This window comes from Calidris pugnax, unplaced genomic scaffold (genome assembly GCF_001431845.1).
Source record: "Calidris pugnax isolate Ruff unplaced genomic scaffold, ASM143184v1 scaffold63, whole genome shotgun sequence".
Lineage (NCBI taxonomy): Eukaryota > Metazoa > Chordata > Aves > Charadriiformes > Scolopacidae > Calidris > Calidris pugnax.
Window position 1 is genome coordinate 6,791,406 of NW_015090852.1, and position 14,783 is coordinate 6,806,188.

At 41.2% G+C, this 14,783-nt stretch overlaps 1 protein-coding gene across 1 annotated transcript in view; it reads left to right on the forward strand.

The window, feature by feature from the left end:
* CFH (complement factor H) overlaps nt 1-14,409 on the forward strand; it is a 35,354-nt gene extending 20,945 nt beyond the window's left edge. The window contains exons 13-23 of the mRNA XM_014943567.1: nt 527-709; nt 3,005-3,187; nt 3,636-3,824; nt 5,151-5,330; nt 6,848-7,054; nt 7,656-7,832; nt 8,519-8,695; nt 8,829-9,005; nt 10,292-10,474; nt 11,194-11,394; nt 14,009-14,409. Coding sequence (XP_014799053.1) covers nt 527-709; nt 3,005-3,187; nt 3,636-3,824; nt 5,151-5,330; nt 6,848-7,054; nt 7,656-7,832; nt 8,519-8,695; nt 8,829-9,005; nt 10,292-10,474; nt 11,194-11,394; nt 14,009-14,028 — 1,877 coding nt within the window. The 3' untranslated portion in view covers nt 14,029-14,409. The remainder of the gene's footprint in view (nt 1-526; nt 710-3,004; nt 3,188-3,635; nt 3,825-5,150; nt 5,331-6,847; nt 7,055-7,655; nt 7,833-8,518; nt 8,696-8,828; nt 9,006-10,291; nt 10,475-11,193; nt 11,395-14,008) is intronic.
* Nucleotides 14,410-14,783: the final 374 nt, after the last annotated feature.

A 14,783-nucleotide genomic window follows, 5' to 3' on the forward strand; every position in this document is an offset into this window, starting at 1 on the left:
CCATCGCTGCAGATGAGAGTACTAAAATTTGCAGGAGTAACAGCACTATATATGCTAGGAAGTGCTCTCTGTTTATCTGGCAGCCTGTGCCTGTGAGCAAGCAACTCAGCTAACCCTATAGTGGGAGTAATCTGATTCACAGAGGAAGAACATATTCAACTGCCTTTTTCTCTTTTTTTTTTTTTAAAAAATTTGAAGTTTTTTCCCTTTTTACATTTTTTTTTTTTTTTTTTTTTTTTTTTTAAAACTGAGTTGGTTTTATCAGCCACTTCATTTATCATAGCAGGCAATTGGCAGTGCATGGAAGTAAAAGATAGAGTGAACCAGGGTCATGCATATCTGTTGGTGATCTCCAGCCCAGGATAAATCCAGATATTCAAAGGCATAAACCAATCATCTGTTTAACCTGTTTTACTGATTTTTCTTAACTTTAAACAACAAATTCAATTTATTTTATGTTTCATTTAACATATAACTGTACTAAAAGTACTGAGTTCAGAGCATAGATTTGATTTCTTGATTTCAGTGAAGGCCAGAGACTGTGGACCTCCACCTGAGATTACCAATGGAATTATTGCTGATGGCTCTGGGGAACATTATCGGCATGGGGACAGAAAGCAATATGAATGCAACACCAAATTTAAATTGGTTGGATCGAAGGAAATAGAATGTGTTGATGGACAATGGTCATCTCCTCCCTCTTGCATTGGTAATCTATACAACTCTTACTTGTGAGAAGTCTGTAATTCACTGTATGCTAATAGTTCACAGATATTTTCAAAATTAAAATTGAAGATTTGCAGGTATAACATGTGACATTCGAAATCATGTTATGAATGAAAAATAAATGCACAATGTATGTAAATCCAAAACCTTATTAGTACTATAATTGAAATCTTAACAGTCCATTCAAAGAATTGTTGTGAGTTCAGATCAAATTATTATAGAAAGAGAAAGAAAATAAATACCTAATATGTAAAGAATAATTATAAATATATAAACAATACTGCATATCTAAGCAATGCAAACAGTTTATAATATCTGTTTACAATTATTATATACATGCTATTCTTTTTACCATTTTGGTGTTATGCTCACCCTTCCACTGCCCCTTTGGGTCCTAAAGTCAATGGATTCAGTCTGGTATGTTTTCAAGTGAAGTTACAGCAAGTTATCTGAAGTCATTCACTGGGAGGAAAGACATGTTGATGCTGATGGTTTCCTCTTCCTCCTTACAGGATCTGCTTAGGGTATTTTTTAGGTTTGCTAGCATGCTTTTACTTGCCCTTTTTTTACTGGTCTACATGTTCCGAATTAGATATATTAAGTGTGTTTTAAATATGTTAAATACTTGTTCTTTGATCTTTGTATTACCCCTAAAACCAGTTTTGATCAGCTCCAGGTCTATGCTGGCATTTTGTGAGCTATTCATAGCCTCAGGGTCCTGGGCTATGCCATCTCCATCCCTCTACTCTGCCACACCCAACCTTTGTCCCCACTTCTCAAAGATTCTCTTATACCTGCCCTCTATTCACCTGCATCATTATGTTAGAGGCATAATTACTCTACAGAGACTAAAGTCTTGTTACTTCTATGGTTGTTCCATGCAGAGATAACTAAAAGTAAAATATATAGCTATAGTCTGGTCACTAGAAAAATTGCTGTTACAGCTAGGACAAGTAAAACCAAGCCTAGGCAGGTCGGGACCAGTTTTGATAATGTAGGCCTGATAAGCATCCATCCTGTTGTCCTGCGAGCTCAGTACAAACTCTGTGGCCACTTTCTAGCAATGGCAACACTGGGGCACCGGGTTACAAACACGATAACTATGAATGCATTGTCTATGTTGCTGTCTTCCCTAGGCTGGAGTCAGATGCTCCAACAGTTTTTTATAGTCCACGTATTGGAATGGTGAATAGTTCTAGAGTCAAGTCTCCTGACTAAGCAAAAGCACCCACTTTCTGTGCATGTCATTAGGTAGTGTACCTCAAGCCTGAGAGTATGAATTTCAGTGAAAGGAATTAAAAAATACTTGTGCAAAACTACGATTTGATTGTTAAGGCAGTGTCTCAGAATTGAAGTAGAATGGAATAGTCAAGCTGAAAATCTTTAAATACAGAAAATATTTCAGGACATTTTTATAGCTCATGATCATCTAACAGCACAACCAATAGATGGTGAGTTTTTATGGAATAGTTCACTCTGTTCCTATATATGTACATTCTGACGTCTTCTGTGAGCAACGCTGATGGTTTAAAAAAGTTCAGTATGAAGCTTTCATCTTTTCAGTCCTTGATCCAGTGAGAACAGTTTTGGTGCACAGGCTTGAAAGAAGAGTGGTCCAAACTTGAGTGCTGGGTTGTTGAAATTCAATTTTTGAGTTTATCATGCGTCTTCCCTCTCCCACATTAAGAGCAGGCCATATGGACTTATTCCCCTTACATGGCCTTTTCTTCCTTCAGAAAAAAAACCTATTCACATACTGCACTCATCTGTGAAAGCCATTGACCTTTGCTGTCACTATCATGGCAGTAGTGATAGCCCAAAGCAAGAACTGCTGTTAGTACATAGCGATGACAGGGCTGCAGCCCACTAAGTGATGTTGCAGTGGTTTTCAGTTCTTGTAATAATACTAATTGAAAGTACGCATTACAAATGTGTAGGTGTTTAATCAAATATAATTTTTGACTGATCAGAATCAGGGATCCTGGTGAGTTGGATTACTTGAAGGTTTTCTTACCCTTTAGGGTTTATGTACCAATGAAAAACAATTTGGGAAATTAGTGTTAGCTGAAGCTACTTGTGGAGCGTGCCGTGGAGTTACCGCAGAGATGGAAAAGGAAGGGAAAAGACAGGAGAGGGACTTTGTAAACTGACTAAAACATATACATACTCAGCTGTGTTGGGTCACTAAATGCAAATATAGTTCTTTTTATTTAAGTTCTTTCAGCTATTCATATATGACTCCAATATCATTGTGGATTACTTCTGCTCTTCTCAACAGAAGACGAAATGCCATGTGGATCACCTTCCTCTATTCCAAATGTTGTTCTTCATCAGGAAGACCAGACACAGTTTTTGCACGGGGCTGAAGTAATTTGTGGATGTAAACAAGCCTCTGGCAGTTCTAAGAAAATGACAATAACATGTCTTAATGGGGAATGGAAGCCTTTGCCTCTTTGTGCTGGTAATCTATTTCCATCATATTTCCATAATATTTCACATGTAACATAGTTCTATTCAAAATCTAAAGGACTTCAGCAATCAGAATGTAGCCAGAGATACTATAGTTTCATGCATCTCAGCTAAGTTTTTTATTTACTCCTCTTTTAAATGTGAACATGTCCTTCATCCTGGAAAGACTCTGCACTTATAACTTTGTAAGCACTCTGAGTAGGTTTGGCGAAAGAAGCTGACACTTGCACAGTGGGTAAAATCAAGTATGGGGGTACATCTTTGGTGTACAGTGGCTTTTACCCATTTTCCAGTGTTCCTCCCTGGTAACAACTCTTTAGAAGCCTTGGGACATACCTGCAATAAAGTAGCATTAGGAAACTGATGACCTCTTCATCACTGAATAAGTATGTACATATTAACTGAATCTATTTTTATCTCTTTTTGTTGATTATTTTCAGATCCATATCCTCAGTGTGTAGTTCCAACGCATGTGGAGCTTGTGCGCAATGGAAACGGTCCGCCTTTCAGGCCAAAACAGGAGACTAGGTTCCATAGATTTATAAATTATACATGTACATCAGCTGACAAAAGTTTTAAACAGGCAACGTGTGTGTCTGGAAAATGGTTACCAGAAATTGAATGTACAGGTATGTTTTTAGATTTGCATACAATTTCTTCTTTTTATGTAGTAATGATAAATGATTGTTATTGCTGTGTCATTAGCCTGAAATGGAAATGCTTGCATGCTTATATATGTATGCTTACTTTTTTATATGCTTCAGGATAGTCATGAATAATTAAGGGAATAATTTTTGAACAGTTAACTAGGTTTAGAGATGCGGTATTTTAGTGAGGCAGATTTAATCATCTGTGCTCTGAGAAATGGAACAGTTGTCACTTCTGATGTGAGAAAAGATGCAATGGTAAATTTAATCTCAGTTCTTCAAAAGGCCTTTACCATGGCGCCAGTGAGAGTAGCACATAGCTCAAGCTCCAGCCAAAGTTCCCTTATTTTCTTTAAACATTCAAAACTTTTCTATTCCTGTTTTTTCTTTTCTTTTCCTTCTGTTTTTTTCAATTGCTTCCGCGTGAAACAACAAGAAAAAAGCTGAGCTGGCCAACTCAAAAGCACAGAGCTAGAGGAGACTGCCCTTATCTAATACACTCCAAAGGCCAGATGCCTGCAGGATATTGCCTGTAGAAGGCATCATTGTAAAACAATCATTGCCTCATTGCCTACTTTTGTTATGTCAGATTTGCGGGAAATGATGCCTCGAAGTGGGGGAAGTACAAGGTAGCAAGTACAAGGTAGCAATCACTTGAGGGAGCATTCTCTTTCAAAATCAAGTGTCCCTACCTTCCCAATTTTCTGGAACCATTAGAAGCAACAAACCAAGCTCTTGAGGTCTCCTCCTTCTTATGTCTCCTCTTTTCTAGATCTACCTCCTTCCCTCACTTTTTCTTACCTTTGGCGGGAGCAGCCCATTGTGTCTTGAGTGGGAAAATTGAAGTTTATTTCTTTGTTTCTTTTTGTCTGTTAGCTCTGTTATCAGCTAGGTCTGAAGAAAAAAACAATGATAGAACAAAAGCAAAACAAGAACCCCAGAAGTTAGTCCAGTTTTCCTAAACTAATTCACCTAATTTCCTAAACTAAGTCACAATAGAGAGAGGAACAGGGAGAGCACACAGGAGTGTGCAGCTGCGTGTGAGAGAGAAAGGGACTGTAAGTAGCTTCAGCTTAGATTGGTGTAGGCAACTGTGACTATCTTTTATATGAGGTTGAAAGCTTATGAGCATCTGAAGGCAGCTCTGGCATTTCCGAAGCTGAACAAAATGATCGTGATATTAATTAAAGCTTGAGATAGCTACTGAAGAATTATCACCAGTGTTTTCTTAGTTGCTAGTGTTGTAATCTGTGATGAACTGTTACATTTTATGTAATGCCCTATTATAACATGAATATGTGTCCTTAGATGAGGATAGTACCTGCCCACCTCCACCTCAGGTGCCTCATGCTCAACAGATAACAGCTGGAAGAAATTACAAGAATGGGAGTAAAATAACTTTTTCATGTCAGAAGAATTTCCAGCTCATTGGTGAAAATGAGATAATGTGTATAGAAGGAAAATGGCAGTCACCACCTTACTGCGTGGGTCAGTAGTGGATTTTTTTTTTCTATTTCTTTTAATATGAATTTCTGTGTTACGCTTTTTGCAGTCATCAATTCCAGGAGGATGATATTATTTATGTTAAGATTATCATGAACAGGTAACCGCAGCAAGGCAATAGAGTGTAAGTTGCTAAGAAAGGGCAGTTAACCAACTGCTGGACAGTAAGTCTTTTTATTTACACATACTTATCTAAGATGGCATATAAAACTTTCATGTAAAACTTTCCCACAAGAGCTGTGTGTTTGTTTGTTTAGTATACTGCAGAATGGAGTCTCAGTTTTGCCTGGGGGCCTTTAATAGTATGCTGGTGAAAAAAATCAGTATTATGTATTATTTAGTTGTAGTAGTAGCAATCTTGGGGTTTTTTTCATTTTTATTCTTTCTTGATTTTTCTCTTTTTCTTTTTGTGGCTTCTTCCTGTAATAAGAGTAGAAATGATATGGCATATGACTCAGGCCATCTATTCTAGGAAACACTGAAGAATCTCTTATCCAATTGTTAAAATATTACCGATGCAGGTGATATCTTGTAAGCAAAAATTCAGTAAGAGGTAGAAGAAATGAGTAGGAGACAGATGAGTACAGGAAAAATGAGGTGCCAGCTGGTGACTGATGTGCAGAATGTGCCAACTAAGTCTATATTTTTAAACTGCAATATTCTGATGTCATGAGATTTCTCTTCTTTTGCATTGCCTTTGAGTCTCCATTTCTGCTAATAAGCGGCAGACATGGAGAAAAATAACAAAAAATAATATGCTTGAACTGTTCATAAAACAACTTTTACTGAAATAAAATTCCCAGTCCCAGTTACTGAACAGGAACTTTGACTGTAATTAGACATTTTGTATTGTGGAATTCAGAGCAAACATATGCTTTCAAATTGATGTGTCAGCTAATAAAACCTAATTTATTAATTAACTAAAAATGCATATAAAATATAATTTAAGTCTACCCACTCTACAGTAGTATAGGAGAAGAAAGCATCGAACAGGCCTGACTGAGGATGACTTCATAGAGATTTAATCCATTATATGTATTCAGAAATACATTATAATACTTTGTTAAGTTCTGTTCTCTTTTTCATCATGTCATCACAAAACACCTCAGGACATTAGTACAACTTTATTAATGGTGGAAAAATTTAATAGCTAATATTCTAGAAACTCGTTTTCGGTATCACAGAACAAGATAATATCTCTTTTATTTCTCTGCCTGTGAAATTTTCCCTGTTCTTGATACTAAGCTGTAACTGTATCTCCTTCATATGAACTGGAAAATGGCTTTAATTTGGTTCAAAGGAAAAGAAAGAAATCCCGTGTAGAAGGGAAGGAGACAGTAGTTTTGTGTTGTATATCCTAGATATTTATTCATCTTCCTTTCAAACCATTTCATTTATGTTTGGATTATTGGCTTTTTTTTCTTTTCCATTTTAGACAGCATGCATCACTGGATATTAATTGTTTTGCATTATTATTTATTTGTGTTTTCTATATTTTATAGAAAGACCCTGTTTGCCACCACAACCCATAGAATGTGCTGACATTCCCGTGCTGGAAAACCCAAACTTAAAAATTCAAAAAGAAGGGGAAACAATTTATCTGGCTGGTGCTAGATTTAAGTATGTTTCTCGTTCTGGATATATGTTAGCTGGACCATCAGAGATAATTTGTTCTATGGGAAACTGGACTTCAGCTCCTACATGCTTGGGTAATATCAAAAATACTTTTTTTGAAGTGCATTTAGCAATGAAATTGAAATACTTTTAAACTGCAGCTTGGCTAGTAAGAGCCAATAACTCCATATTTTGCTGTGTCTTATCATCCCTCATGGATGTCTTCAGAGCAATCCTGATTGGTGCAAGGCTGACTTTTTGAGTGCAGTTTAGATTTTAAATATTTCTTTGTATTCTTGCAATCTTTGTTCAGTTTGTATCTCTGCCAGGTAAGTCCTGGGCACATCATCATAATCCAAGGTTCTGTTTTCTACAGAACACACTAGTGACTAGGAGTTGCTTGGGTGCTCCAGTGATGGAAACCACTTCTGTGTAGTAAGGGACAGAAGCCTTTATTAAAGTTTTCTGGCATGGTTAGAAACAGGTTGTAAATATTGCAGTGACTGAAGTCCATATCTGTTTAGGGAAATGACTTATATAAATGATAGCATATGGAAGATTAAATAAAATTCATTGTCAATGGATGACTGTGCTGATGTTAGAAAAAGTTCTCTAAAGCAATTGTTGGATGGAAATTGGACACTCATTCTGTGTGTTTCACATTAGCATAAGCATCAACTTTCTGTATCTTTTCAGAAATGTCATGTGGAAGTTTTCCAAAAGTTGCCGATGCTCAAGTTGAAGGCAGAGACAAGAAAACTTATGAGCCTGGTGAAACAATTCGCTACCAGTGTGATGTAGGGTTCCTGCTTGTTGGTCCCCCTGAAATTATTTGCAGAGAAGGAAATTGGACAGCACCACCCTTCTGTGATGGTACAGGTTCTACTTCGAAGCAGTCTATGATCAGTCTTAGTCTTTCATGCTGTGAATTAAAATAATGTCAACTCAGGCACGTGAGTCAGGCCAGTGCCTTGCTCTGAATGGGCTGCTACAACACCTATTTTTCTGGCTCCTGAGAAACAACAAGCAGGGTAGACGAGCAAAGAAATTGTTTTCCCTGTGGGCTAAAGCTACTAGCTGAAAATTAGCTCACTGCTGAAATCAAACAGAGAGAGGGTTATGGGGGAATGGATGCTGGCTGCAAAGGAGGAGATAAGTGGTAAGGTATTTTAGGTTATTAAGAATAAAATAAGATACTCTTTAATATTCTTTAATATTACAAGACATTCTTCATCACTAAGAATGTCAGTTTCGGAAAGTTACTTTACAATAGTAAACAAATTACTTCACTCTGCAGCCCTTTGGCACACAATGCTGTACGGCACCAATCTGCACCTTTGGCTGATCTCAGCAGCTCCTTTTCTCTTCTTAGTAACTCTAGGCAAAAATAATATTGACTGGTAAAGTGCTGCAGAATAATCTTCCTTTTCTACTTGTAGAAAATGATCTGCAATACACAAACCATTTTTGCTCATCAGGAGCAATGTTGCTTCAGAATACAGTATTCTGTGGTTGTAATATTGCTGCACTACTATTCTTAAATGCGCCTCTCTTTCCAGATGTTAGCTGTGGAGCTGCACCTGAAATTCCCAATGCTTATATTACAAGTCCTCAGCAGGAGAGGTATCTTCCTGGCGACAGAGTGCATTATGAATGTACAAGCGATCTTCAAATGATGGGTGAAAATTATGTCACTTGTATAGAGAGAGAATGGTCACAAGCACCAACCTGTGGAGGTACGAATCTGTGCTTTCATCTTGCCAGTTAGCGGAGAGGGGACTGTTTACCTAAATACTCTAAAGACTATCTATTTTACTTTTGTTTTCTTTATGTACCTGCAAAAGTGACTGCAGTGGTGTCTTTTTTCAGCTGTGACATGCGGACCTCCTCCAGAAATTGCTGGTGGTAAAGTTGACGGTGTTAAAAAGTCAACGTATATGCCTGGAGAGAGTGCTAGCTATAAGTGCTGGCAAGGTTTTCAGATGACTGGGGCTTCCACTGTAGCATGTCAGAATGGGAACTGGACAGAGCTGCCAATGTGCAAAGGTAATTTCTCTCTCTCTTCATACAGTCACTTGTCAGTGAGACTGTCATGAAGCTGACTCTGTGTCATTTACTTCTCCAAATTTCAGTCTCATTACTGTGTACAAACACAACATATCTGGCACACTCAGGAAAAAGACATTTTCGCAGTTATCTCGTCAGATGAGCTTACCAGCTGAGTGACCCAGCTGGCTTCACTTGAGAGGTCTCTATCTGGAAAATCACCCTGTGGCTGAGAGCAGTTGCTGGCTGGGTCTAATTATGAGACACAAGCCTTAGACTTCTTAGAATTTTCTCGCTGTGCCTTCCTGATAAGAAGAGATTGAGAAATTTTGCCATTCATGTTGGAGAATAGAGCCCATAGCTTCCCTGCTAGTTGACAACCGGATAATGCAGATGATGCATTGCTATATTGAGTGCTCTGGAGTCAAATGAACCATTAAATCAACTGAAGGCAGAATTTGATGCGTGAGCTGATACCTTGGTACTTTGTTGGTGCCTCCTAGGATTTCACGAGTGCATTGAATAATCTCATTTGTTTTCATGAGACATACAGAAAGTTTCAGCACATGAGCCAACGCAGCAGCATTTGACTCAAATGCTACCCAGCTGGGAACTGAAAGGGGTGCAGAAACAGCAGATGAATTAAGACCATATTAAGACTCCATATTGTGGCTGTAGACCACAGTGCCAAGTGCAAAGAGTGTCATTGCTGGTACCAAGGGATCTGGGTCTTCTCTGAAGATTTCCCAGTGCAGGTCTGTTGGAAGGCCAAACTTGGCAGCATTGTGATGCTTGAGTAGGTATAAAAAATCTGTGAGGTAGCACTGCTTCAGGGTTGGCATGTGTGAACTCTCCAGTAGCAATAAGTGAGCCCAAGGGCTATCCCATTAGTGAATACAGTTTTGCAGTTCAGTGACGGTTGTTATCGTTTGCAATTGGTTCTGCTTTTCTCAATGCTCAGGCAGTACAGGGAGGAGGTGGGTGTCAGGTTCTTCTGCAGAAAGAGCTCTGCCAAATGCTACACCACTATGCAGGGTGAGAGAAAGTCATGCAGACATCTACAGGCACTTCAGCTGGGGACAAACGGGGTAAACTGGCACTTGTGAGTTCCAGCACTGGAGAAATGAGAAACTCTTGCTCTTTTTCACCTGCCAGGTATTTGGTTTTCTCTGCTTTCCTCCGGGTCTCTCAGACTAGTGCACACATATTGTCTTGTAGATTTGTGCCAGGCCTCCATTGCAATTAAACTGTCATGGCTTTCTCTCTGATTGGGAATTTTCTTTCAGGTAGAAGTAGGAAATGTGGACCACCTCCAGTTATTGAAAATGGAGACCTTTGTTCCTTCCCCAGGAACGAATATTCACATGGTGAAAGAGTGGAATACAAATGCCCAAATATGTATGTCATGAAAGGATCTCACTATATCACGTGTACTAACGGACAGTGGACAAGCCCCCCAGTTTGCCTGGGTAGGTTGAAGCACATGCTGTGTGGCCAAAGACTGCATGACTGCTCCAGTTTTCTTTTGCTCTGATGCCTGAGGGCATCAGTTGTACAGCAACACTTGTGCTGGCTCTGCGATGACAGCAGGGCAGAACAATAATGAGTCCTTCTTTTGTCCAGAAGGAGTTTCTTTTTGAAGTTAGCTCATGTAGTCCCCTCTGCTGCCTGCTCTCCCTTGTCCACACCAACGGTTTCAGGAGGGAGTTTGGCTGAACTCCCCTGTGTGAGGGGATTGCCATCACCATGCAGGACTTCCACATGCTCCCGAGTTGGAGACACTGCTGTGGTCAGCAGGCTGTGAGCTGGGAGGATGGGTCTGAGTGTGTGGAGTGCTGGGGAAATCTGGAGGTGAGTCCATGACATGGCCATGAGGAAACAAATTTAGAGAAGTGCTCAGCAGAGGTGAAGGGGGAATCTCAAAAAAGACACAGGGAAGTTCATTGGTGCCTGGTGACTTCCGCTAGCCATGCTTTGATCTTGCCCTGTGTGCTGTCAGAGTAAGAAGGCTTCTGTGTGGGTTTTCAGCCATCGACTTTTTTCCCTTTTACTTGGATGTGAATGTTGTTTCTGTTGCAAAGCTGGAAGCATTTTGTGATGTAAAGAACTTCTGTAGGCTCTAGGGGAAAAAAGTTATTCATGGTGCATCTATATGAAGTGGTGACATTCTTCTCTTGCCTTTTTCAAGTGGCCTGTACTGCATCTGAAGAAGACATGGCCAGAAACAATATTAAGCTGAGATGGCTTGAAAGACGAAAGCTGTATTCCACATCGGGTGACTACATTGAATTTCAGTGTAGAAGAGGATATTCGGAGGACCCAGCGTCCTCCCCCTTCAGGGTGCAATGTATAGAGGGGAGATTAGAATATCCACGGTGCAAGCCAAGAGGTAAGTCACCTCCACTCCAGCCACAACTTATTTGCTGCATTGTTGCATTTTTAGTGCTGAAGCCAATGGGAAGGTATTTAGATTCCCTGGGGAAGCACCTGAGGAGGAGTCAGGGTGTGGGAGCATCCTGCAAGCTGCAGGCATTGAGGGGCAGTACCCAAGAAGCCGTTGACTGGCATACCTGAGCTGGAAAGACTCCTAGGGAGTGGGCTCTCAGGGGCTCTCAGCTGGTACTAACAGTTTCAGAGCATCGGTTGTCCAGTGTGAAGTCTACAGGCAAATAATGGAACTACTTTTTCCAGAGAACTGTACAGTGCATAGCAGGACGATGGAAACAATGGCTGAACAAAGAGTATTGTCACAACTCAGGGGAAAAAAGGAAAGTTTAAGGCCTTTGGAAAAAGGGGCAGGCCACTCAGAAAGATTACAAAGGTGTTGTAAGGCTATGCAGGGAAAAGATAAAGATTAAAAAGGGCAAAGCCCAACTAGAACTTAACCTGGCCATGGATGTTAAAAACAATAAAAAGAATTTCTATAAATATATTAGTAAAAAGAGGAGGACTTGGGAGAATCTCCATCCTCTATTGAATGTGGGAGGTAACATAGTGACAAAGGCTGAGGTACTGAATTTCTTCTTTGCCTCAGTCTTCAGTAGTAGGGTAGGTTGTTCCCTGGATACCCAGACCCCTGAGCTAGCAGGTAGGGGCAGGGAGCAGAATAAATCCCCCGTCATCCAAAGGGAGCTGGTGAGGGACCTGCTCCAACACCTGGATATAAACAAGTCTATGGGGCCAGATGGGATCCACCCGAGGGTACTGAGGAAGCTGGCAAAAGTGCTCACTGAGCTACTTTCCATCATTTACCAGCAGTCCTGGCAAACTGGGGAGGTCCCAGCTGACTGGCATCTAGCAAATGTGATGCCCATCCACAAGAAGGGTGAGCAGCATGATCCAGGGAAGTACAGGCCTGTCAGTTTCACCTTGGTGCCTGGGAAGGTCATGGAACAGATCATCTTGAGTGCCATTATGTGACACGTGAAGGACACCCAGGCAATCAGGCCCAGCCAGCACAGGTTCACGAAGGGCAAGTCCTGCTTGACAAACTTGATCTCCTTCTATGACAAAGTGACCCGCTTGGTGGATGAGGGAAAGGCTGTGGATGTTGTTTACCTGGACGTTAGTAAGGCCTTTGATACAGTCTCCCACAGTCTCCTCCTGGAGAAATTGGCTGCCTGTGGGGTGGGAGCACACTTTGCTGGGTTAAAAACTGGCTGGAGAACTGTGCCCAGAGAGTGGTGGTCAATGGAGTTAAATCCAGTTGGTGGCCGGTCACGAGTGGTGTCCCACAGGGCTCGGTATTTGGGCCAGTTCTCTTTAACATCTTTATCAATGACTTAGACGAGGGGATCGAGTGCACCCTCAGTAAGTTTGCAGACGAGACCAACTTGGGTGGGAGTGTTGACCTGCTGGAGGGCAGAAAGGCTTTGCAGAGGGATCTGGACAGGCTGGATGGATGGGCTGAGGCCAGTGGGATGAGGTTCAATAAGGTCAAGTGCCGGGTCCTGCACTTGGGTCACAACAACCCCATGCAGCGCTACAGGCTGGGGGCAGAGTGGCTGGAGCTGCCTGGCAGAAAAGGACCTGGGGGTATGGGTTGACTGTCGGCTGAACAAGAGCCAGCAGTGTGCCCAGGTGGCCAAAAAGGCCAACAACATCCTGGCCTGTTATCAGGAACAGCGTGCTAAGTAGGACTCGGGAGGTGTTTGTCCCCCTGTACTCAGCACTGGTGAGGCCCCACCTTGAGTACTGTGTCCAGTTTTGGGCCCCTTCCTGCAAAAAAGACATTGGGGTGCTGCAGTGGGTCCAGAGATTGGCAATGAAGCTGGTGAGGGGTCTGGAGAATAAGTCTTATAAGGAGAGGCTGAGGGAGCTGGGGTTGTTCAGCCTGGAGAAAAGGAGGCTGAGGGGAGACCTTATCACCCTCTACAACTGCATGAGAGAGTCAGGGGTCGGTCTCTTCTCCAAGTCACAGGCAATAGAACAAGAAGAAATTGCCTCAAGTTGTGCCAGGGGAGGTTCAGGCTGGATATTATGAAAAATTTTTACACGGAAAGGGTTATCAAGCATTGGAATGGGCTGCCCAGGGAAGTGGTTGAAGCACCATCCCTGGAGGTATTTAAAAGACAGGTTGACATAGTGCTTAGTGACATGGTTTAGTGATGGTTTTTTATCAGAGTTAGGTTGATGGTTGGACTAGATGATCCTAAAGGTCCCTTCCAACATAGACAGTTCTATGATTCAATGAATATTTGACTGCAGTCGTCATGGTGGTCAAGCACTTTCACCTATCTCTCTGGGGATTATATTTTATTTGAATGCAAATGGCTGTACCAGCAAGTTTCATGCCCTGAGACATTCAGAGCACAGTGCATGGATGGAGTGATTAAGTATCCTACATGTGGATATAAGTGCTTGGTGCCAAGGACATGGAGCTGGGATGGGGAGGGGATGCTGTGGGAGGCAGATTTTCCGAAATTGCCTGTCCACTGCTCTGAGGAGCCATTGTAGTGTGTGAGACTTGGTCTTCACACCTTTCCCCCTTTTTTCTCTTTAAGCTGGAGGCATATATGGATAAATGGAAATGGCATGAAGGAGCCCAGCTCTGGAAATGAAAGATCCCTCGACTGACCCAGTGATTTCAGCTCAACTTCCCTGGCTTTTCCTGTTTCACTGTGCTTTGTTAGCCAATGTTCTGTCTTGAAGTTTGTAGTTTTTTTCTTTTTATTATTGAATGATTTTATTTACATTTTATCCACATTTTATCCATTTTTGTAAATGTATTTACATTTTGTAAATGTGTTTACATTTTATCCATCCAAATGCTCATGCTTACATTTTATCCATTCTATATTGATCTCACTGTTATTTTTATTACCGATTGTGTCCTTAAATAGGCTGGCTTTGGTGGCATACTGAGACAAGAATTAAAGCCCACAGGTAATTTGATTATCAGCAAGTAGAGTGTGTTTGGCTTTGTCTGCTCCTCACTTCTTCTCCATGTACTTGCCTGGAAAATACCCTGGGGTCATGGCAGTGGTGGGTGTCCTTACCACCTGATCAGGATGAGCAAGTGAGTGGAGTCTCCTTTAAATGACTCAAGTCTCTAGACCACAGAGCCAGTGGGGGGATTTGAGCCTCACTGACATTGGCTGGAAGGGCAAGATGCTGGGATGCAAGTAACTGGGATTTCTGAACGGAGGTGGGAATGTCTTCTTGGTTCAGGTCCTGGAACAGGACCTGCCGCCCTTACATTTTCTAGGAGAGTTTGTGATGGTGTCTTGATGGGGCCAGAACCTTGAATTTTTGGCAGTTGATCTGATGATAACACAT